The 23,619-nt window shown below is 42.7% G+C and overlaps 1 protein-coding gene across 6 annotated transcripts in view; it reads left to right on the forward strand.

Annotated features, from left to right (window-relative positions):
• Positions 1 to 358: 358 nt before the first annotated feature.
• The window catches only part of Prr14l (proline rich 14 like), a 72,654-nt gene continuing 49,393 nt past the window's right edge, over positions 359 to 23,619 (forward strand). Inside the window, exons 1-3 of one of the 6 annotated variants that reach the window (XM_028758089.1) lie at positions 359 to 463; positions 19,295 to 19,367; positions 23,306 to 23,359. In XM_028758089.1, coding sequence (XP_028613922.1) covers positions 434 to 463; positions 19,295 to 19,367; positions 23,306 to 23,359 — 157 coding nt within the window. In that variant the 5' untranslated portion in view covers positions 359 to 433. Of the gene's footprint in view, positions 464 to 9,862; positions 10,358 to 19,294; positions 19,368 to 20,312; positions 20,368 to 23,305; positions 23,430 to 23,619 lie in introns of those variants that run through there. The other 5 variants (XM_028758086.1, XM_028758088.1, XM_028758087.1 and 2 more) reach the window with 5 other exon arrangements.

Raw genomic sequence — 23,619 nt, forward strand, 5'->3', positions numbered from 1 at the left:
ATTAAAAGGTCCCACGATCTGCCAGGATGGAAGCAGACAGGCCCCTAGAGTGACATCTGTCCACCTCACAGAAATGGATAGGACCACAGGGCTGGTAACAGTTCGAGACAGGAACTGGGTCGAAGGGTGTATTTCTCTTTAAGAGTCAACGCGTTGGGGGCGGGGCTGAGTGTGTCTGGAGCTAGCAGAGGGTGGAGGTCCCAGCTGAGAAGAGCCGCCCTCCGGATTGCGCGCGCGCCGTGCGGGGGCGGGATCAAGGCCCGTCCGCATGGCTGGCTTTGGCCCCGGATGAGGAAGTGCGGTGGGGAGGGGGGAGGGCACTGTGGAAGCGGTGGAGGCTGGAGCGCCCTCGGGCCTCGGCTCCAGAAGATCTGGTAGAGTTTGTGGCGGCGGGGACAGCGGGGACGGAGGCAGCCGAGGCCAAAGTGGCGGGATGAGCACGGGCCGCGGAGGAGGCCACAGGGTAAGAGGCCTGGGCAGCCCCACGACGGTCGGGGGGTCCTCTGCCGGACGGTGCTGACTAAAGGGGGTCTGGGGCCCCATCTTTCAGGGAGCCAAAGGGCACAGAAGCAGCGTTGTTAGTGACAAACACCCATAGACATCCAGGAGATCAGGCTCCATGTCGCTGGGAGAAAACAGCTTTTCAGAGTCCTGGTTCCAGGGGAAGGAGGCTCCCATTCAACCTCCATCTGCAGGGGACCCCCAACTTCTCTCCTTGGAGAGGATGACGCCCCTCGTTGGTATACGCCTTTCCTTGGCTCTGGCCGATTTGTCAGCGAAGGGAGACCCGTTTATGGTATCAAAGGGAATTCTTTATTCAAAGGAGCGTTTAAGGGGTAACCCCTAAACGACCCCTCACTTTGGTCAGCGTCTTCCAAGTGAAAGAGAGTTTCAACTTTCCCAAAAGTGACAAAGGTATCTTTTCTTCAAGAAACAGATCTACCTTTCCTTCTTTATTTTTCACTTTCACCCCAAGATAGAGGGAGGCCCAGAATTTATGATATCGTAAGTCAGCTTTTCTCCCCTTCCCCCAGTCATATCCACCAAGGGAGCTTTGCTTTTTGTGTTTTTATTATGTTTTTTAGTATTCATTGAGCTGCTCCTCCTCTTTTGGAGTGTGATATTTGCAAGTTTGTATCTCTCACTAACATCTTTATGACCTTGACTCATCCCCTGTCAGTTGCAGCCCATCTGTAACCTGGGTACTTTTTTTTCTCTGAATTGTCATAAAGGTTCAAGGGAAGTTTTGTGGAAAATTCTTGGTACACAGTGAACTTTTGGTCAGTTGTTACTATTGATATGTTAAGAAAGAAAAGTCATGTCCTCAGAGAAGCTGGTGTTTGCATGAATGTACCCTCCATCACAAATGTTCAACCCACTCTCTCCACCAGAAAGGCTTTCCCTACGCCTAAGATAAAGGACACTTCCTCTCATTTGGATCCTACTGTACTCAACTTCCCAAATTAACAGAGAGCCTTAGTGAAAATCAGGGGGGAAATATTATTTTTGGGGAACAGGTTAGCACTTTATTTATTTCTTTTGATATGTGGGGTCTCTTTACAGCTCAGGCTTTCCTCAAACACAGTAAGTAGCCCAGGCTGGCCTCTAGCCCCTGACTCCTGATAATTTTGTCTCACCTTATAGGACACTACTAGTGTAGGCATGCACCACCATGAGCCAGTTTTTGTTTTGTTTTGAGACAAGCTCTCATGTAGCCCAGGCTGGCCTCAAATTTGCTATGAAGTCAAGCCTCTGATCTTCCTGTCTTCATCTCTCTGTTAAAAGTCTTAGGAGGGAGGGAAACTTGGTGCTAAAAGCCAGACTTTCTTTGTCCACCAAATCTGTCTAGATCTCCTCTCCCTTCACTTGGCTTTTGTTGGCAATAAAATAAGCTTCCCCTTATCTACACATCCTCTCCAGCTCTCCAAAGTAAAAGACTGTCCGTTTCCAGTATGTAAAGCACTGCAGATGGCTTCTTTTCTCTTTCCTGGGATAAGTACATGAAAGTCTTTCATAGATGGTGTCTTTTTGTCAGTAGACATCAAGAACATTTTCAGTTTAAACCTCTGTTGAAAGATGGATTGCGCCAGTAGTGGTGGTGCACACCAGTAGGATTTGCTGAAGGAGGCAGAGGCAGGAGGATCACGAGTTTGAGGCCAGCCTGGGCTACACATTTGCCGGGTGGTAGTGGTGCACCCCTTTAATCTCAGCACTTGGGAGGCAGAGGCAGGTAGATTTCTGAGTTCGAGGCCAGCCTGGTCTACAGAGTGAGTTCCAGGACAGCCAGGGCTACACAGAGAAGCCCTGTCTCGAAAAACAAAAAAACAAAAAACAAACAAACAAACAAACAAAAAAGATGGATTGCTTTTTCTGCATGTTAATAAAAAGGGAAAGGGAAACAACCTTGCTGCCTTAGAAATTCCCCCTGCACACACTTCATGTCTAAGAGCTGGGTCCTGTGTAGTGATGTTCTTCCTGTTCTTGTTTTCTGTTTGTGTTGAGATCTTGATTAGTGGTTTGTTTTTCTTTTGAGACAGGGTCTAGCTGTGTAGCCCTAGCTGACCTGACACTCACTGTGTATCCCAGTCTGTCCTCTTGCCTTGGCCTCTTCCTGAGTGTTGGGATCACTGGTGTGAGCCACCACTCCTGGTTTAGGGAGATCTTATTAAAAGATTCTTCTTTTTCTGTCCCTACTGAAGGCATTAGTTTGAGCCCTGTACCCCTGTTGACACCTGTCTGTAGTGTATACTGAAAAGAGGGAGGTTGTCCTTTCCATCCTGGAGTTTTTGTGGAATTGTTCCAGCATGGTCATTTTGCATGGGAAGAACAAGCCCAGGGAAGTTCATTTAAACTGAAGACATTCCATACCCTGCAGCTAGTGAGTAGAGTAGGGAGGGACACTGGCTCTTGCCCTGGACACCAGAGAGATTGAACTATTCCCTACAGAGCTTTGCATTTGACACAGGTGAGAAGTCAGTTGTTAGTCTCAGCTCAAAAATATTATCTCTTCCTCTTTCTTTTCTTTACCTTGAACTTGTTTTGTTTTGAGACAGGGTCTCCCTGTATAGCCTTTTATTGTACTGTGTAGCCCCAGCTGGCCTAGAAATTTGTGTTTCCCTGATATTGGGATGGTAGGCTTGTTTTAAAAACATCATCTTTTAGTAGAATAATTTTACTTCATATTTTATACAAATGTCACTCATTTTATAACATCTGAAATAAATACATTCCCTACTAATATAATACATATTTGTATACATGACAAGAGTAATTTAAGATTGATTTTTAAATTTTATTTTATTTTTTTGAGACAGGATTTCTCTGTGTAGCCATGGTTGTTTTGGACCTTATTCTATAGACCAGGTTGGCCTTGAAGTTACAGAGATCCATCTATCTCTGTCTCCTGAGTGTTCAGAGATCCATCTGTCACTCTCTCCTGAGTGCTGGGACAGACACTCAGGAGGTGTGTGCAACCACAGCCTGGCTTTATATTTTATTTTATGTATTTGAGTGTTTCACTTGCATGTATGTCTGTGTGTCATATGTGTACCTGGTACCTGGAGAGGCCAAAAGAGGGCATCAGATCCCCTGGAACAGGAGTTATAGACAGTTGTGAGCCTCCATGTGGGTGCTGGGAATGGAACCCAGATCCTCTGGAAGAGCCATTTCTCCAGCCAGGTAAGAGTCATTCTAAGTCAACGGGTTAATTTTTGCTTAAACCTTAAACTAGACAATGACTTGCTTGATATTCTTCCCTAGTAGCTTCATTATAAGTATTAAGAAGTCTTAAGTTATAAATAAATCCCTGTCTGAATTTTATAAACATGTTACTTGTTCTTTTTACTACACAGTTATTAATAATTTAATTTAAAACTGTTGGTCGTAAGGAAGGAGGCTGACAGTGAGAAAACTGATAAATTAAAAGGCTGATCTTGCTAGTTTTTATGGGTTTGCTAGTTATTTATTCACCAACTTTTTGCATTTAGATCTTGGTAAAAAAAAAACCCACATAATATAACACTGTTTGTTAGTTTGTTTGCTTGTTTTTTGCGTTGCTGGTGCTCAAATGTGGGGTCTTTTATCTTTGAAACTAGTGCTTTCCACTGAAATAACATCTGAGACATCATAATCACTAAAGTACAGCATAAAAATCAGTTATTGTTGAGCTTATCATCCAGACAACACTGTTAATGTATGCTTCGTTGGGGGGAATTTAAGGGCAGTTCTCATGATCCAGGCTGGTCTAGAACTCTCTGTGTAATGGAGTGTTATCTTAACTCCTCATCAGCCTGCCTCTGCTTATGTGTGTGTCTGTGCACATATATATACATGATTCCCTCAGAAGCCAGAAGAGAAATCGGATCCTCTGGAGCTGGAGTTAGAGGAGGTTATGTGCTTGATGTGGTTGCTGGGAACCAGCTCTGGTGCTGTGGAAGAGGAGTGCATCCCATGAACTGTAGAGTTGTGGATCTTTCATGTTAGAGCTTCTGCCCCAGCACAAGGGAACAAATTTGGGTTTTACTCAGCAGGGAGGCTAAAAGGGAAGGTTATATCATGGAGGAAATAAAATTTAGGAAGATACAGATTAGGTTTTGAGAACCCATGTTCCCCTGATGGGCAGGGGATAAAGGGGTGGAAGGTAGCAGAGACCCACAAAGTCTATGTGTTTCTATAAACTCAGTTTTCTTTAGAGTGCCTGGATACCCCAGGTTAGCCATGAGTTCACAGTCCTGCTTGCTCAAGTGCTGCAGTTAAAGATGTGCACCTTCCCACAGGGAGGTAAACTTGCATTTTACAGGATCTTTCATGAATATTTGTGTGTGCATATGATGTGTGTGAATGTGAGCCTGTGTTCACAGTTGTGGGTATGTAGAGGTCAGGACAACTTTTGGTGGTTGGTCTTCTTCACTTGTGAGTCTCCACGATTGAGTTGAGGTTAACAGTCTTCAAAGGCAAGCAGTTTAACTCTTGGCCATCTCTGTGACCCATCATTATAGTATCTTTTCCTGCACTTTGTGTGCATTGTAGTAACTAGGAAAAGGAATCCAAACCAAGTTAAAACTGAGCATTTCCTACTTTTTGGCATCAAATAGTAATTCCAATTATTTTCTGTTAACTCCCACATACATAGACAAATGGCCTAAAATCTAAAGTGCCTTCAGAAATAACCAGTAGCTAGAGGAGAAAGGAAGATTTTTAACTCTAAAAGGGATAAAGTAGTCTCAACACTGTCTTATTTATTTATTTATTTATTTATTTTTAATGGGGGCTGGAGAGATGGCTCAATAGAGTCCAGGTTTGATTTTATTAATTTATTTAATGTATATGAGTACACTGTAGCTGTCTTCAGACACACCAGAAGAGGGCATCAGTTTGCATTACAGATGGTTGTGAGCCACCATGTGGTTGCTGGGAATTGAACTCAGGACCTCTGGAAGAACAGCCAGTGCTCTTAACCGCTGAGCCATCTCTCCAGCCCAACACTGTCTTATTTAAAGAAATCTATTTTTAGTTTTTATATTTTATGTGTGTGTGCAGAGTGTATGTATGTGTACCATTTGTATGAGTGTATGTATGTGTACCATTTGTATGCAGGTGACTGAAAACAGTCTCAAATCAATCAATCTCTCTCTTTCTCTCTCTCTTTCTCTCTCTCTCTCTCTCTCTCTCTCTCTCTCTCTCTCTCTCTCTCTCTCTCTCTCTCTCTCTCTCTCTTTCTCTCTCTCTCTTTCTCTCTCTCTCTCTCTCTCTTTCTCTCTCTCTTTCTCTCTCTCTTTTGGTTTTTCGAAATAGCGTTTCTCTGTGTAGCCTTGGCTGTCCTGGAACTCACTCTGTAGACCAGGCTGGTCTTGAACTCAGAAATCTGCCTGCCTCTGCCTCTCAAGTGCTGGGATTAAAGGCGTGCGCCACCACTGCCCAGCTTCAAATCTCTTGAAACTAGAATTATATGTGGTTGTTGGCTACCACATTGGTGCTGAGAACTGAATCCAAGTACTCTGCAAGAGCAGTAAGTACTCTTAAATGCTAACCCATTGCTCCAGTCCGTCACTACTATTTCTAAGTGGAGAATCTTTGCTTTTGCCATGAGATCCAGTGGATCTCTCTTGGATAATTTAGGCTTTCTCTTCTTCTTCTTCTTCTTCTTCTTCTTCCTCCTCCTCCTCTTCTTCTTCCTCCTCTTCCTCTTCCTCCTTTTCCTCTTTTTTCTCTTCCTCCTCTTCCTCTTCTTCTTCCTTTTCCTCTTCTTTCTCTTCCTCTTCTTCCTCCTCCTTTTCCTCTTGTTCCTCTTCCTCCTTTTCCTCGTTTTCATCTTTTTCCTCTTCCTCCTCCTCTTTTGTTGTATGGTTTTTGAAATCAGGTCTCCCTAACTCGCCCAGGCTGGTCTTGAATCCTAGGTTCTCTTAGCTTCAGCTTCCTAAGTGCTAGGATTACTACTATGAGCTGAACAATTTAGACAGTTCTTATTCCTTTTTTAAGAGTTGGTATATGTGTGTGTGGGTGTGTGCTGACTGCCTGTATGCCTGCCTGTCCAAGTTTACGTGTACCACAAGCCTGCTGGTGCTCTCAAGCCAGAGGGTATCAGATACCCTGGAGTTGGATTATAGATGGGTAGGAGCTATCTGATGTAGGTGCTAGAATCCAGATCCTCTGCAAGAGCAGCAAGTGCTATAACCAGAGCTATCTTTCCAGCCCTCAATTTAGGCAGTTTTGTTTTTGTTTTTGAGACAAGGTCTTGTTATACAACTCTGACTGGTTTAGAATTTGCTATGTAGACCAGGCTGGTCTCAAACTTATATGCAGAATTCTGTCTTCCTCTGCCTCCCAAGTATTGAGGCTAAAGGTGTGTGTGCCATCACACTAATTTGAAAGTAAATTTTTCTTCTTAATCTTTGTCTTTACATTTATTTAAGTATTTAACTTTTATGTGTATAAGTGTTTTGCCTTCTTTATGACTTGTATTACATTTGTTCAGTGCCAGTGAAATCCAAAAGAGGGTGTTGTGTCTCCTGGGACTAGTGTTCTGGATGATTGTGAGCCAGCTTTGCAGGTGCTGGGAACTGAACCAGGACCTCTGGGAGAGAAGCAAGTGTTCTGAACTGCTGAGCCATAGCTCCAGTCCCCTGATCCAAGAAATTTGGAAAACCTTTTTTGTTTTTTTTTGTTTTTCGAGACAGGGTTTCTCTGTGTAGTCCTGGCTGTCCTGGAACTCACTCTGTAGACCAGGCTGGCCTCAAACTTAGAAATCTGCCTGCCTCTGCCTCCCAAGTGCTGGGATTAAAGGCGTGTGCCACCACCGCCCGGCAATGTTTTTTTTTTTTTTTTTTTTTTTTCAAGACAAGGTTTTGCTGTGTAGTTTTGGCTGTCCTGTAACTCAATCTGTAGACCAGGCTGTCCTTGAACTCAGGGATTCACCTGCTTCCCTCCTAAGTGCTGGGATTAAAGGTATGATGCTCCACTGCCTTCTAACTTTTCACTAAAAAATGTTTAGCCTAAAGCAGGTGTGGTAGTTCATACCTGCAAACCCAGCATTCATGAGGCTTAACATAGGACCTCTAGTTTTGGATCAGCCCAGGCTATTGAGCTAGATAGCAGTCTGATACCTATAGTTTCTAGTCTTTAAATTGGGGACAATTTCTTTAAAAAATTTTCTTCTCAGCCTTCGATGGTGGTGCAGCTGCTAGGACAGCCAAAGCTGCACAGAGAAACCTTGTCTCAGGCAAAACAAATAACCAAACAAAAATATTTCTCTTCTCTTGTTTAGGGTAGGAGAAATTTCAAGAATCATCATGTGTACTGTGTCATTGTTACCCCCACCCCCACCCCTAGTGAACCTAAGGCATCATGCATGCCAGGCAGGCACTCTACCAATGATCTATAGTTACATCCCTCTAGTACTATAAAGTACTTAGATGAAATATTTCAGCGAGTAGCTTGTTATCTAACAAACACTACAAGGAATTTAGCTATTAACACAGTGGCATCCTCTGGAGAGCTTGCGTCTTCTTTAGCATATTGTATTAGGCTTGCCACAACCTCCTCAGGTTTGGTATTAAGATCTATAATGGGAAGTGATAGTGGCTCTGCTTAGCACATGGGGTGGTTCTGTGAATTGAGCACATGTTGCCCATAAAAACTCTTGGAGAATCTCAAGAAGCAGCTAAAGGAGCTGCTTTAGTTAGGAACTTGTGCTTGTCTGGATAGACAGATCTCAAGTATGTAAGGGAATGGAATTGCATTTTCCAGTATCTTCCTTCAGAGAAGAAATGTGAATGTATTAAAAATGTCAATATCCTGCTGGACAGTGGCTGTGCATGCTTTTAGTCCCAGCACTTGGAAGCCGAATCAGTTGGATCTCTGAGTTGGAAGCCAGCCTGGTCTACCTAGTATGTTTCAGGACAGCCAGAGCTATACGAACCCTATCTCAAGTGAGAAAACAAAAATGAGCCGGGTGTCATCCCTGCACAGGACAGGCAGAGATGAAGATCCTTGGACTTGGCTGGCCTTCCTGCCTAGCCTAATTGATGAGCTTTAGACTATGAGAGACTCTGTCTCAAAGGAAGGAGACAGAGTTCCTGAGAATGACACTGGAAATTGTCCTGTGCCCTCCATGTGCACACACAAATATACACATTCACTTAAAAAAAAAAAAAACCTGAGTAATTACTACATGTCAAGTACCTACTCTGGGATATAGCAGTGGACAGGTGTTTAAGGTTCATATCTTGAAACCAGGTAGACAAGTACCTTTATTTTCTAGTTGATGTCAGGTCTGTTTCTGGATACATGTTCTTGTCTTATTAATGTTTTGTTGTTGTTTGTTTTAGATTTCTCATTTTTGAGATAAGATCTTTCTATGGTGCCCTTTCTAGCCTGGAAATCACTACATAGACCAGGCTGGTCTCAAACTCAGAGATCTGCCTGCTTCTGTCTCCTGAGCAGTGGGGTTCAAGGCATGTGCCACTAGGCCTGGCAGTTAAATACTGTGTCTTTATATGTATCCATGCAGATGACTATAGCCTCCTAAAGATGTTACAGGTATCAGATCTCCCTGAAGCTTGAGGTGTAACAGGTTTTGAACTGTTCAACTTGGGTCCAGACTTATGTGGGAGCCAAGTTCATGACCTCTGCAAGAACAGTATACACACCTTTAACCACTCAGGCATTTTGCTAGCCCCCTTTTCCCAATTTTCCTAAGGTAGGAGCTCAGTCTTAGCCCAGGATAGCCTTGAACTCAGTATGTAGCTGAGGGTCTTTTTGAATTTGTGTTAATCTTGTGTAAGCGTCCTGACTAATAGGATCACAGCTATGAGCTGCAATACCCAGTGGTGGTGTGGCAGTGTTGAAGATTGAACTCAGGGTTTATATACCCTAAGGAAATACTCTGCCACTAAGCTACATTCCTTGCTTAACATTTAAACTGAGGCTATTCACAAGGCAGTAATTTTAATTAAGATCAATGGCATACCATTGAAGATTAAGAAATGTATTTTTGTACCAATACAGTAGACATTCTGGTGTACAATAATGCTGACATTTGAAGTTGAATATGTTGTCCATGAATTTTTTTGTTTTGTTTTTTTTTGTGTGTGTGTGTGTGTTTTGAGACAGGGTTTCTCTGTGTAGCCCTGGCTGTTCTGGACTTGCTTTGTAGACAAGGCTGGCTTTGTAGACTAGGCTCACAGAGATTCACCTGCCTCCGCCTCCTAAGTGCTAGTGTTAAAGGTGTGGTGCCACCATACCTGGCTATTTTCCATATTTTAACCAATGTGAATGGAAATGATTTTTTTACCATTTCAAGGTTTTAAACTTACATCCCTTCCTTTGATTTGTGTCAGGGTAAACCATTGATGCAAAAGACTTGACTCCATAATCTCCATCTGCCCTAATGCTGTCATCTGGAGTAGAGACTCAGCCAGTTCCACTTGATTCCTCCATGTCTGCTGTGGTACAGGGATTGCACTCTGAACTCTCAGTAAGTGTCTCCAAAGAGCTTTATGCTGAGCAGGAGCCAAGTATGATTCCAGACAGAAAGCCTGGAGCCTCAAGCTCTCCTGTAAGTCATGGCAGGGCATCACCCCTGGGGTTGCAGAGGACTCATGCAGAAGGTTGTTGTGAAGAAAGCTCTGAGACCTTGGATTATGGGGGCAAGACTGGGTGGTGTGGACTAGTGGACCCTACAAGAGATCCTATGGCTTGTGAGATCTTGGCTAGGGAAGAGAGACCCAAGAGCATGGAGCCAAAGGTCTTCAGAGATCAAGGAGACCAGGCGCCAGTTTTCAGAGACCTATGTGAGGGAGCAAAGGAAGACCTGTGCCAGCATTCCACAGCTACTAAAGAAAAGATCTGCCCCAGTCAGGTAAGAAGGGAGATCTTGATTTGGATAAGTTGACTGAGTGATAGCACTGCAGAGCAGTGCCTCTCATGATAAATCACAGATGCTGTGGACAGGTAGCATGTGACTTAAGTCTTGAAACATTGTCAACAATACTGATTTTGATGTTTTTTGATATAAGTCACTGTTGTGTTCCCCCTACTGTATCAATTTCTCTTAAAACAAGGTGGTATTTCTACACATGCTGATAGACAGTTATGTATCAGGCCTGGGGAGATGGCTTAATTAAAAATCAGATCCCAACACCCACATAAAAAGCCAAGCACAACAGCACCTGAGTAGCACAGGGTGGGCAGGTCACTGGAGTTCATCGGCTAGCGGGCTGAGCCAAATCTGTGAGCTCCAGGTTCAATGGGAGACCCTAATCAAAAAGTAAGGTGGGAAGCTATTGAAGACCACACCTGACTTCTACCTGTAGCCATCAGCACAGGTGCACACATGTGCACACCCACCAGACACACAGAATGATGCAAAGTGATGAGAATTCAAGCTGTAACATTTGGTAGTATTATGACACACTAGAGTGAAATGTTCCTGAGAAATCTTTGGGGACGTTAATGCTACATCAGGTGGATTTTTCAGAAGCTATTTGCTTTTCAGACCAAGAAACTTTTTTTTTTTTTTTTCTCCAAAGTGATGGGTATCAGACCCAGGCCTGGTATATACTAGGCAAACAGTCTACCACTGAGCTATATACCCAGATAATTTTTACCTTTTAGACATCAGAGGTGATCTTCATAGTAGACTGATGAATGAGTCAGAAAGCCAGTTCTTTTTTTATTTTTAGTTTGTTCTGTGTCAGTATGAAACAAGGTCTTTATTCTGTTGCTCAGAATAAATGCAAGATAACTTTAATGCAAGATAATTCTCCTTTCTCAGCTTCTTGAGTGTTGGAACTACAAGAGTACACTCCATGCCTGGCTTTGTAACCACATGGAAGATTTCACAACCTTATGTAATTCTCTTTCTAGGAGGTCCTATGCTATCTTCTGGCCTCCTTGGATACTGTACACATATGCACTTACATGTACACTTTTTTTTTTTTTTTTGAGGCAGGGTCTTACTTCTGCATCTCAAGTGCTAGGGTTAAAGATATGTACCAACATACCCAGGTACACCTAAGCATTTTAAAAATTAACGAATTCAACATTTTAATAATCATACTAATTGAAGGATGGAAGAAAAAATGTTTAGTTGAATTGTAGGTTCTTGCAAATTAACTCCTTTGGGAGAGGTTGAGTCCTCATTGCCATTCGTTGTATTAGAATGTCTCATGTTATTGCTTTAAATATTCCTTGGCCTTAGATTACTAGTGCTGTGAAGAGATGCTGTGATCAAGGCAACTTTAAAAGAAAGCATTTACCTGGGGGATGGATACGGTTTCATAGGATGAGCCCATGAACATCATGGCAACAGGCAGGCAGGCAGGCAGGCCTGGTGTTGGAGCAGTTGCTAAGAACTTGTAGTTTGATCTACAAGCACGAGGCAGAGATATAACTGGGAGTTATACGGTCTTTTGAAACCTTAGAGTCTACCCTATAGTGATGCACCTCCAACAGGATCACACCTCCCAAACCTTTCCCAATATTCCACCTGCTAGGGAACAAGCAAGCATTCGCTGGGAGCATTCTCATTCAAACCACTACACTGTCATCTATCTCTATTAATTTATGTACTATTTCATCATTTTCTTGTGTGTCTTTCAGCTTCTTGGTTTATCTGTTTGTTTATTGAACAAGTTCTTTCTTGTAGCCCAGGCTGGTATTTTAATTCTTCATGTAGCCAAGGTTGACTTTGTACTTCATTCCAAGAAAAGTACTTCAAGAAAACAGAGTTTTAGGTTAGAGATTCAGCTTGCTTGCAGGAACTGTGCATGCAGTGGGTGCATTTGCAGCTTCTAATGCTTCAAAAACAACATGCAAAACAAGAGACACCTGCAGTTTTAGCAGGTCAGTTAGTCCTGACAACAGTGGGCTCGGTGGTAGAGCATGTCGACCCCTCTGGGGTGAGCCTCAGCACTGCAGTTAACAGAACACAGAATTGGATCTATAGAATTGCCGCAATGAAAGGCAGGTGGTTCTTCATCTGATTAACGGAACTGTCTGATCTGGATCAAATCTCTCAGGAGATTTGAGAAGAGTCTTCAAGCATTTGGATGGCTGTCCAACAGAAGTGAGCCTACTGAACACAGTTAGACTCTATGGATAGCACAGGGTAGCAGTAGTTCCTAGTCATTCTTGGGTCACAGAGCTTACGAACACTGCAGACCTCTCAGACAAGGAGACATGCCATTTGCACAGCATTCGGGTTTATAAAGTCAGAAGACCTTAAAATAAGAACTCTTACTAACCTGACAGACTACCACATAGTCAAAAGACAGTGATGCTAGGAATGGCGGTCATCCCATTATTTGGGAGGCTGAAGGAGAAAGATTGTCATCTGTTCAAGACCAGCCTGGGCTACATAGTTAATATCAGGTGAGTAAGAACTATATAGCAAGACCTTGACAAATTAAGAAGGAAAAAAAGCAACAAATTAAGAAAATATTTTTGTACATATAATTTATAGAGCAGCATCTTGCCTTATGCAAAGAAAATTCTTCATTTGTTTATTTTGCTTTGTTTTTAAGACAAGGTCTCTCTATGTAGTCCTGGCTATCGTAGAACTCATTATGTGAACCAGGCTGGCCTTGAACTTAGAGATTCATCTGTTTCTGTCTATACCTTCTGAGGTTGGCATTAAAGGCATGTGTCACCATACATAGAGAATCTTCTTCTTTCTTTGGGTTTTTTGTTGTTGTTTTGAGATAGGATTTCTCTGCAGTAGCCCTGGCTATACTGGAACTTAATTTGCAGAGCAGGCTAGCCTCAAGCTCAGAGATCTGCCTGCCTCTTCCTCTCAAGTGCTGGGGTCAAAGACGTGGACCACTACCTCTGGCTCATAGAGAATTCTTGAACTGATGAATTAAGAAACAAAACCTGGCTGGGAATGGTAGTATATACCTGTAATCCTAACACTCATTTAAAAAGTTAACAACTTATATACTTCAGTCATGAGATAAAGCTTTCAATCATTTAGAAGGTAAATGATTGAAAGGTTGGGTTTACTAGGCATAATATGTGCCTATGATTCTAGCACTGGGCTCTGTAGGGGAATAATGATCTAGAAATTCAAGATGAGCGTCAGCTACAGAGCAAAGCCATGTTACCTGGGTAGATGACACTCTGTGTCAGGACAAACATGAAAGCATACATTGAAAACACTTAACTGGGGGCTGGTGAGATGGCTCAGCAGTTAAGAGCACTGGGTGGTCTTCCAGAGGTCCTGAGTTCAATTCCCAGCAACCACATGGTGGCTCACAACCATCTGTTTTTTTTTTTTTTTTTTTTTTGGTTTTTCGAGACAGGGTTTCTCTGTGTAGCCCTGGCTGTCCTGGAACTCACTCTGTAGACCAGGCTGGCCTCGAACTCAGAAATCCGCCTGCCTCTGCCTCCCAAGTGCTGGGATTAAAAGCGTGCGCCACCACCGCCCGGCTTCACAACCATCTGTAATGGGATCCAATGCCCTCTTCTGGTGTGTCTGAAGCAACTAGAGTGTACTCAGATACATTTAAAAAGAATCTATTTAAAACAATAAAAACACACCGGGTGGTGGTGGCGGCGCACGCCTTTAATCTTGGCACTTGGGAGGCAGAGGCAGGCGGATTTCTGAGTTCGAGAGTTCAAGTCTAGCCTGGTCTACAGAGTGAGTTCCAGGACAGCCAGGGCTACACAGAGAAACCCTGTCTCAAAAAAAAAAAAATAAATAAAATAAATAAATAAATAAAATAAAATAAAACCACTTAAATGCAAACCAGTAAAAAGTAATTCTTTCTTGCTTTAGAGTTGTGTCAAAAGGTATAAAAATCTTTTAACTAGTAATTTCGTTTATTTGATGAGGAATATTTCATTATCGGAAGTGGAAGAACTTTTTAAATTATGTATTTTTATTTATTTATTTTAAAGATTTATTTATTTTAAGTATGTGAGTACACTGCTGCTCTCCTCAGACACACCAGAAGAGGGCGTCAGATCCCATTACAGATGGTTGTGAGCCACCATGTGGTTGCTGGGAATTGAACTCAGGACCTCTGGAAGAGCAGTCAGTGCTCTTAACTGCTGAGCCATCTCTCCAGCCTGTAGTTTTTTGTTTTTTTTTGTTTTTTTTTTTTGAGATTACACTCTCATTCCATTTCTCCCTTCCCTTTTTTCCCTTTAAACATTCCCATATATCTACCTCTTCTCTCCTTCAAATTCATGATGCCTATTTTTACATGGTTACTACATGCATAAATGTATATACATTTATATTCTTTATACATATTATTTTCCATATAATAGTCCTTGTGCACCGGACAACCAGTTGGTGTCTTTTTCCCTGAGGAAGATCACCTCTCCTGCTCTCAGCTTTCCTTGGTTGCCTCTGCTTTTTGTGTAGTGGATGAGGAAAAGTCCATTAAGACCTAAACCCTACACACATAATTTAAGAATTTATTTTTTAATTTTATGTGTATGTCTATTTTGCCTGTGTGTATGTATGTGCATCATGTGTGTGTCTGATGCCTGTGGAGGGCTGAAGCGGCCTTCTGATCTTGGAACTGGAGTTACTGATAGTTGGGAGCACCCAGGTAGGTGCTGGGACCCAAACCCAGGTCCTGTGCAAGGACATTGACTGCTTTTAGGAATGGTGAAGGAAGAAGTTTATCGTGGATAAAAGGGAGAGCATAGCTAGAGGTAGGCACTTGTGGAGAGTCTAGAGTGGACATGACTAACTGAGCTGTCACCCTAGAGAGGTGGGAGGAGGGGAAGGAGCCAGGTGCAGCAGCCAGAAGGCCAAAGGTACAAAAGGGGCTGGTAACGAAATTGTCTGAATTGTATTAAGGAAGAGCCTCTTGGGGAAGGGCAGCCAGAAGCACCTGTGCTGGAGATCTCTTGGGTAGAGGCCAGCCAAACCCTGAAACAGGTAGGAGGGAGGGAGGCTGGGAGAACTTGATGACTAAGTCTGCTTTGATGTGTTAAATGGCTACTTCAGCCTTTTGTCCTGGGTTTAAAACTTAACAGAGCCAGGGTTTCTTCTTTCTGGACCTCTTTCAGGGGGCCACTTGTCTCTTCCTCCTGAGTGTTGGGATTAAAGGTGTGCACCACCAACCACCACCTAGCATTTTATTTTTTTTAACCTTAAGAAAACAATACCTGAGAAAGGTACAGCAGAAGCACCAGCTACAGGAGCCAAACTCAACTTTGAAGTGATGTTTTCAGTTCTGAACGCAGTTCTTGTAGGAGAAAGGTTGAAAATGATGGTACATGTGAGATTTACTATGAAGGATGTACTAAAGATGGGTCTTACTTCAGAACTGCAGCAAAGATGGATGCAGCCTGTGGTGTGGTGTCCTCCCCCACAGATGAAAGAGTACTGAAAATCCCCTCTGCCCCTACCAGGGTTGTTTGTGATTGTTGCTGAGTCGAGGTTGTAGAGTGTTAATGTCTTTTTTTTTTTTTTTTTTTTTTTTTTTTTTTTTTTTTGGTTTTTCGAGACAGGGTTTCTCTGTGTAGCCCTGGCTGGCCTGGAGCTCACTCTGTAGACCAGGTTAAATTTTTTTTTAATTGCTCTTTTTCTCTTCCATGATAGTAGATGTACCTGGGTTGAATATGTTGTAAAAAATTTTGGTTCCAGGATGTAATACTTGTACCGAAGGCCTAAGAAAAAGTTGCTGTCTTTCCACCATTGCATACACATTTTGGAGAACATACCGGATTTGATGGAAAGAAGCATTATAGTAAGGAGATAGCTGTTGGTTGTTTGAAGCATGTTATGTTTTACAGAAATTCATTTTTGCATGGTATGTTCACAAGACACCCAGTTTTTATGATTTATGTCAATTTATTTAAAGGTTGTTGAACTTAATACCATCCAGATTACTGTGTACCAACCCCGAGAGCCTCTGATTCTAACGGAAGTTTGCTGTAGTGTACTGAGGTTGCTGTGTATCTACCAGGATTTCATGAGATAGAAAGATGGGCCAATGGTTATGTTCACTTGCTGTTCTAATGGATGGAGGACCTGTGTTTAGTTCCTAGCACCTACGTTGGGCTGCTCACAACTACCTGTAAAACTTGTTAAAACTTTTAAAAATTATATGTGTATGTGTGTTTGTATACAACACACTTGTAGGTGCCTACAGAAACAGAGAGTGCCTGAGATCCCAGGAACTAACATTGCCACCATGTGTGTCATGAGAATGAACTTGGGCCCTCTGTGAGAGCAACATGTGTTTTTAACCACAAAGCCATCTCTCCAGCTCCTAATGAAGGGATTTCCTGTCGGAAGTAAATAAAATTTCAGTGACCTAAAAGTGAAAAGTCTTGGCAGCTGAAGAGATGGCTCCATCAGCAAATGCTTTCTTGCTATGGCAGCATGAGGATCCGAGCTTGATCCCCTGCACTCACAGAAAAGCCAAGAGCAGTGGCACACTCGGAATCTGGAGACTCTCTGGACTCTCACTGATCAACCTAACCTATCCTTAACACCAGGAGACCCTTTCTTGAGAAACAAGGTGAGGAGGGCTGGTTGAGATGACTCTGCCTGTAAAGGTGCTCACCGTACACCACAAGACCTCAGCTTGATACCAAGGACTCACGTAAAGATGGAAGGAGAGAACCAATTTCATAAAATTGTACTCTGACTTCCACATGTGCACAGAGGCACATGCCCTCCCCATAATCACACCCAAAGTGGTGGTGGTGGCGGTGGCGGTGGCGGTGGTGGTGGTAAAAAATGAAAAAAATGGAGGTAGATGGCTCTGAGGAACAACACCCAATGTCAACATCTGGTCTCCAGCCGTACTCACAGGTGTGTACACACAATGGAAACATATATTTTAAAGGAAGAAATTGATGTAGATAGGCTGTTCTTGGGTCTGCAGGGCACTATTGTCCCCTAGTTTGCTGTGACTAAAGCATGTTGTTAGAATGTAAGAGTTCCTATGACTTTACAATTGGTGCCTTACTTATAAAAGCTGCAGGTTTTCTGAATTGAGAGACAGGAAAATTCCTATAAAAGATACCGGTTTTGTGCTCCTCTGTACATGAACGGTGTAAGATCTTTTATCTTTTTCTAGGGGTAAAACTTCTCTTTCATTAGAGTGCTGGCAATTGAGTCCAGGGCTTTGTCCAGCTCGTTAGGCACCATACCAGTTGAGTTACAGCCCCAGCCCTGCACGATCTTTGTCAGACTCAGTAGCTCAGAGGCTGGCTCTTCTTTCTGTGAGTTTTCCACCAGAGCCACACCCAGGAGCATGCTTTGTTACCCTTTTTTGTTTTATTCTGTTTTTGAGAGGCTAGAGTTGGTTCCGAGTTTGTGAGCACTTGTTGCTTACAATCTGGGTTTGAGTGGCAGTGCTCTGTGTCTACTTATCTGTAACTGCAACTCTAGGGAACCTGACACCCTCTTCTGACCTCTGCAGGTGCCAGGTACACATGCAGGTAAAATATACACATAAAATAAGTTAATTAAAAGCATGAACAAAAACTGGGACTGAAGAGATAGCTCAGTGGTTATGAGCACTGGTTGTTCTTCCAGAGATCCTTAATTCAAGTCTCAGCAACCACATGGCAGCTGTTGCCCTCTTCTGGCCTCCAAGGGTACTGTATGTAGGCAAATAGGCAAAGCAACCATATATAAAACAATTTTTTTTTTTTTAAGGTTTTCCAAGATAGGGTTTCTCTGTGTAGCCCTAGCTGTCCTGGGAACTCATTCTGTAGACCAGGCTGGCCTCGAACTCAGAAATATGCCTGCCTCTGCCTCCAAAGTGCTGGGATTAAAGGTGTGTGCCACCACTGCTTAGCCATTTTTAAATTTTAAAAAATCTTTTCAAACTTTTATTTTGAAGTAATTTGTGATTGACATGAAACTGAAAAGGTAGAACAAAAGTCCAAAACTGGCCAGGCAGTGGTGGCGCACACCTTTAATCCCAGCACTTGGGAAGCAGAGGCAGGCGGATTTCTGAGTTTGATGCCAGCCTGGTCTACAGAGTGAGTTCCAGGACAGCCAGGGCTACACAGAGAAACCCTGTCTCGAAAAACCTAAAAAAAAAAAAGTTCAAAACTGAAATTAAGTCTCAGTTTAATAGACAAAGTTTGACTATAGCCTTGCTGGCCAGGAACTTGCTGACCAGGCTGGACTTGACTTATGGAGGTTTACCTGCCTCTATGGTGCTGGCATTAAAAGTCACAAACTCAGTCATTAACCTTCCAATTTTCTCATTGATTTGCAGGTGTCTAAAAATTCTTCAGCAATTTCTGTTCTTGAGATCCAGCTAGCTCCTCCTTTTCCTGTTCTTGTTTTCAGCAACCCCCTCTTTAATGTTAACTTCCCATCTTCTTGTGAAGGGAACTAGAAGGGGCTGCAGGCAGCAATGTGAGCTGCATGCCTGAGCACAGAGAAACTTCTATCCTGCACCGGCTTACACTGGCACTGTACCAAGTGCTCCTGTACCTCTAACTCATCTCTTGATTTCAGAAGGCACTTACTGGACCTGCATGCTGATACACACCTACAGTCCTGTCACTCAAGAAGCCGAGGAAGGAGGATTAGAGCTGTTTTAGTCCCACTTGGATTACCTAGAGACTCTACTTCCAAAAAAAAAAAAAAAAAAGTGCTTTGTTAGCATCTGCTTCAAGCTCACATTCCAGAGAAGTAATCCTTTTTATTTATTAACCTGAATTTGAGCTTTTCTTCAGTTCTCAATTCCTGTGACTATTGGCAGAAATCCTGGCATCACACTGAGCGCTGAAGTAATAACTGATGTTTGTGAGCTCAGGTACCTCTGCATCTTCTGTTGACTGTGGGGTTTTCTTGCTGCAGGATCTCCTCCTGAGACAATCCAGCAAAGGACCTGTATGTGCAGAACTCGCTCGAGATCCACAAAAGAACAGAGGTATGGTACTTCTTTTTGTTGCTGAGTTTTGCTTTTTTTGAGATAAGATCTCACTATGTAGTCCTAGTCTGTCCTGGAACTCATATCCACCTGCCTCTGCCTCCTGAATGCTTGGATTAACATGTGCATTATACTTAGGAAGGTTTTTTTTTTGAGACAGGGTTTCTCTGTGTAGCCCTGGCTGTCCTGGAACTCACTCTGTAGACCAGGCTGGCCTCAAACTCAGAAATCTGCCTGCCTCTGCCTCCCAAGTGCTGGGATTACAGGCATGCACCACCACTGCCCGGCTTTGGGAAGGTTTTTTGTTTTGGTTTTTTTTTTTATGATTCACTCATTATTTATGTGTATGTGTGAGCTTGCTTAAGTATGTGTATACCACATGTGCAGGAGCCAGTGGAGGCCAGAAGAGGGTGTTAGATCCGTTGGACCTAGAGTTAAAGACAGTTGTGCGTCACAGTGTGGGTGGTGGGTACCCAAACAGGGCCTATTGTAAGAACAGTAAAGCGCTCTTAATTGCTGAGCCTTAATTGCTGAGCCTTAATTGCTGAGCCGGTGCTTGCTTGAGATAGGTTTTCTTTGTGTGGCTCTGGCTGTCTTAGAACTTGTTTAGTAAACCAGACTGGCCTCAAACCCGTAGAGATTCCCCTGCCTCTGCCTTGGGAGTGCTAGGATTAAAGATGTGTCTTCCCTCCCCCCAAGCTCTCTTAGTTATCTTTTTTACCACTTTGGGTTTTGTTTTGTTGTTTGTTGTAGCCCACATGGGGAAGGGTGAGTGGAGAAAGAAACAGAAGAGAAGGATCCAGGATAGAGACTGATCGGGAAGGATTTCCAAGGAGGCCAAGTGTGACCACACAGGGAGGGCTGAGGTTGAGTTGGAGGCTGAGTCATGGCATTCACAGCCTGTGGTCTTCCACTTTGATCTTCTGGTCTTGAGATCAGATCAGGATCTGACATTGGCAAGCAGTATGTGTGTGGTCTCGGGGGCTAGAGCTAGCCTAAGGTAAGCACCTGTAACTTTTTATACTCTTTACAGTACTGAACTTAGAATCAGTCACTCTGTAGGCACAGATTCCTTGTTCCTTGTTGTCTTTTGAGACAGGGTTTCTCTGGGCAGCCCTGGCTGTCTTGGAACTTGATTTATAGATCAGGCTGGCCTAGAATTCACAGAGATCTGCCTGCCTTTGCCACCAGAGTTCTAGAGTTAAAGATGTGTGCCTGACCTTTAATATTTATCATTTTGTTTTGTTGTTTTTCAAGACAGGGTTTCTCTGTGTAGCCCTGGCTTGTCCTGGAACTAACTCAATTCTGTAGACCAGATTGGCCTTGAAGAGATCCATACATCAACGTCTTCCTTTCAGGACTTTTTGTTCATTTTCCCTTATCCTCCAGCCCCTTGTCAGGGTCTTACTACTTAGTCCTGGCTTTCCTGGAACTGTCTGTGTAGACCTTCCCCTAGATCAAGTAAGGTCCCATATCTCAAGGTTTCCACTGCCTCTCAGAGACATGCTCTTGGCTAGGCAGTATTCAAAAACACTTCAGAATAAAAAGCAACAGTGGGAGAGGCTTAGAAATGGCAGTAGAGGGAGGGACAAGCTTTGAGTCTGTTTCACAAAGGAATCTGTTCTGTCAGATACATTCAGACTAGTACTCTTTTTGTCGCTCATCTGAGGGTCTTTTATTTGTTGAAACTGGTTCTATCTAGCCCGAGCTGGCTTCAAATTTGTAGAGATCCTCCTGCCTCTGCTTTATGAATACTAGAATTAAAGGTATAAAACCACTGGCCCAGCTCTTTTGTTTGATAGCTTGTTTTTGTGTAGTCAGGATTGTGCATTCCAAGGTACCCTCCTCGGTGCTGTATAGTCGGGGGTGACTTTGAACTAAACTACTAATCGTCTTGCCTCTACTTCAATTGTGGGTATGTGCTATCACACCCAGTAAACTAAATTCATGCATGGATCATTGTTTGGGATGATATGAAAAGCAGCTTATTTCACAATGCTAAATACCATATAGAGAATTGGTGATGAGTTTTGTTAGTAATTGATATTTACGTAAACTGTTGACATCCAGTGTACATTTATTTATCCAGTGTTTGCTACCTCTCCATGTGCTAGAGGTCTGAGAGTAGAGTTTAGCAGCAGAGCATGTGCTTAAGCATGTGTGTGGTCCTGGGTTCAATGCTAGTACTTCAAATAAAAAACTCATTAGGTCTCCCCCCCAACCCCCCAGCTTTCCAGCTCTATACCTGCCAGGCTAGCCTTCTATCACTGAATTATACCTGCAACCCATATTCTAAATATTTTTAAATTCTGTTCTGGATGTCATTATTTTAACTGTTCTCATGTGTAGTTAAATAAAGAATCAAAGAGAAAATACTGCAAGCACTTTTCCAGGCAGAGTTTACATGTGTTATTTAATCCTCTATAGCATTGAGATAAGTGTACTTATCATGCTTTCTGCAGAAGAACTTGAGGCTCAGGGAAGTTAGTACCATAGAGTTGAGGGGCTTCAGAGTTCTGCCTGGCTTTGAACTTGGGTTGAGGCTCCTGTTCTGTTTCCTTTATACACTCTGCATTCCATACAGAAAGGTGGGTTGGTTGTTGTTGTTTGCTTTGTGAATTTCATAGTGGCCATTTTCATACTGACTCAGAAGTGAAGTGGGTAAACCGAGCTTGCATGTTCCTGTTACTCAGCTTCAGGAGTGGTCAGCCCTGTCTCACAGAAGGGAAGTTGTCACAACTCATTGGGTTTAGGAGCATTTCACTTGCAAGTTAATCTCTTATATATATAAAGTTCCACATATAACTGTTCTATTTTTTTTTTCTGACTTGTTTTTGGCAGTGCTAGGGATTGAACCTGTGGCTTTCCTAATGCTAGGCATGGGTTCTACCACTGAGCTGCAGTACCAGCTGTAACTGTTCCTTTTCAAAGAGCTACTTTATTTATATCTAATTTCAGGTAATAAGATGATCATCGAATAATAAGAACTGTTATAGTGACAGTTTATTGTGATAGGTAGGTAGATGGATTAGTTTTACCCCACCTAGGATTGACCCCAGTGCTCTGTCACTGAACTTTCTTTCTAACCCTCTTCTCAGCTTTATTTTGAGTTGCCTGGGCTGACCTGGGACACTGTAGCTCTGATAGTACTTGATCTTGCTATCCTGCCTTAGCCTCTGAGTAGCTGATATTGCAAACTGACATCACCAGGGCCTCCTAGTAGTTTTTTAAAATAGCAACTTGGGCTGGAGAGATGGCTCAGAGGTTAATTAAGAGCACTAGCTGCTCTTCCAGAGGTCCTGAGTTCAATTCCCAGTAACCATGTGGTGGCTCCTAACCATCTATAATGAGATCTGGTGCTATCTCCTGGCCTGCAGGCATACACACAGATAGAACACTGTATAATACATACATACATACATGCATCTTGGGCTGGAGAGATGGCTCAGAGGTTAAGAGCACTGACTGATCTTCCAGAGGTCCTGAGTTCAATTCCCAGCAACCACAAGGTGGCTCACAACCATCTGTAATGGAATATGATGCTCTCTTCTGGTGTGTCTGAAGAGAGCGACAGTGTACTTACATAAAATAAATAAATAAACAAAAAACCGAAAACACCTCAGCAACTTAAGACTGAGTCAGGCTCATATTTTTATGTGTCATCCATTTATCTAGTACCATCTGTGAATGCCAAATGACATAATGAAAAGTGGTTTTTATTTTTTTCAAAATTGGCTGCTTTTTTGGCTCTTTATCATAGTTTGCAAAGAAACACAAAACTACTAATATGCCATACTAAGTTTTCTGATTGTCTTCTCAGGTTAGTCTTTCTGTCATTGCCATTGGATATATGATGAAATTCATGTAGGTAGAGCAACTTTCTTAGTTTTATTTTTTAAATTATATACTGATTTGAGTTTCGTTCTCTTTTGTAAAAGGAAATGTACACAATACAACTGGAACTCTGCCAGAACTCACAGAAGAGAGACAAGGTATGAAAGCCAGAGGAACCAAGGGAGACAGTAATAAGTCGGACAGTAATGAAGAATGCTGGGTGGCACTGTGAGTCAACATGTATCGGCTGGGGGCAGTGAGCACCCAACAGTAGACAGCATGACCAGCAGTGAGCTTTGGGAAACAGATCTTTAGTTACCACAGAACCTGTAACCTTTGTAGACCCTGAATTGACAAAAGTAACTCTTAAAGAAAAACAATGTGGAGATTTACTAATTTGTCCTTTTGTTTGTTGTTA

The sequence above is a fragment of the Grammomys surdaster genome, unplaced genomic scaffold (genome assembly GCF_004785775.1).
Source record: "Grammomys surdaster isolate TR1022 unplaced genomic scaffold, NIH_TR_1.0 126187, whole genome shotgun sequence".
NCBI classification, from domain to species: Eukaryota; Metazoa; Chordata; class Mammalia; order Rodentia; family Muridae; genus Grammomys; species Grammomys surdaster.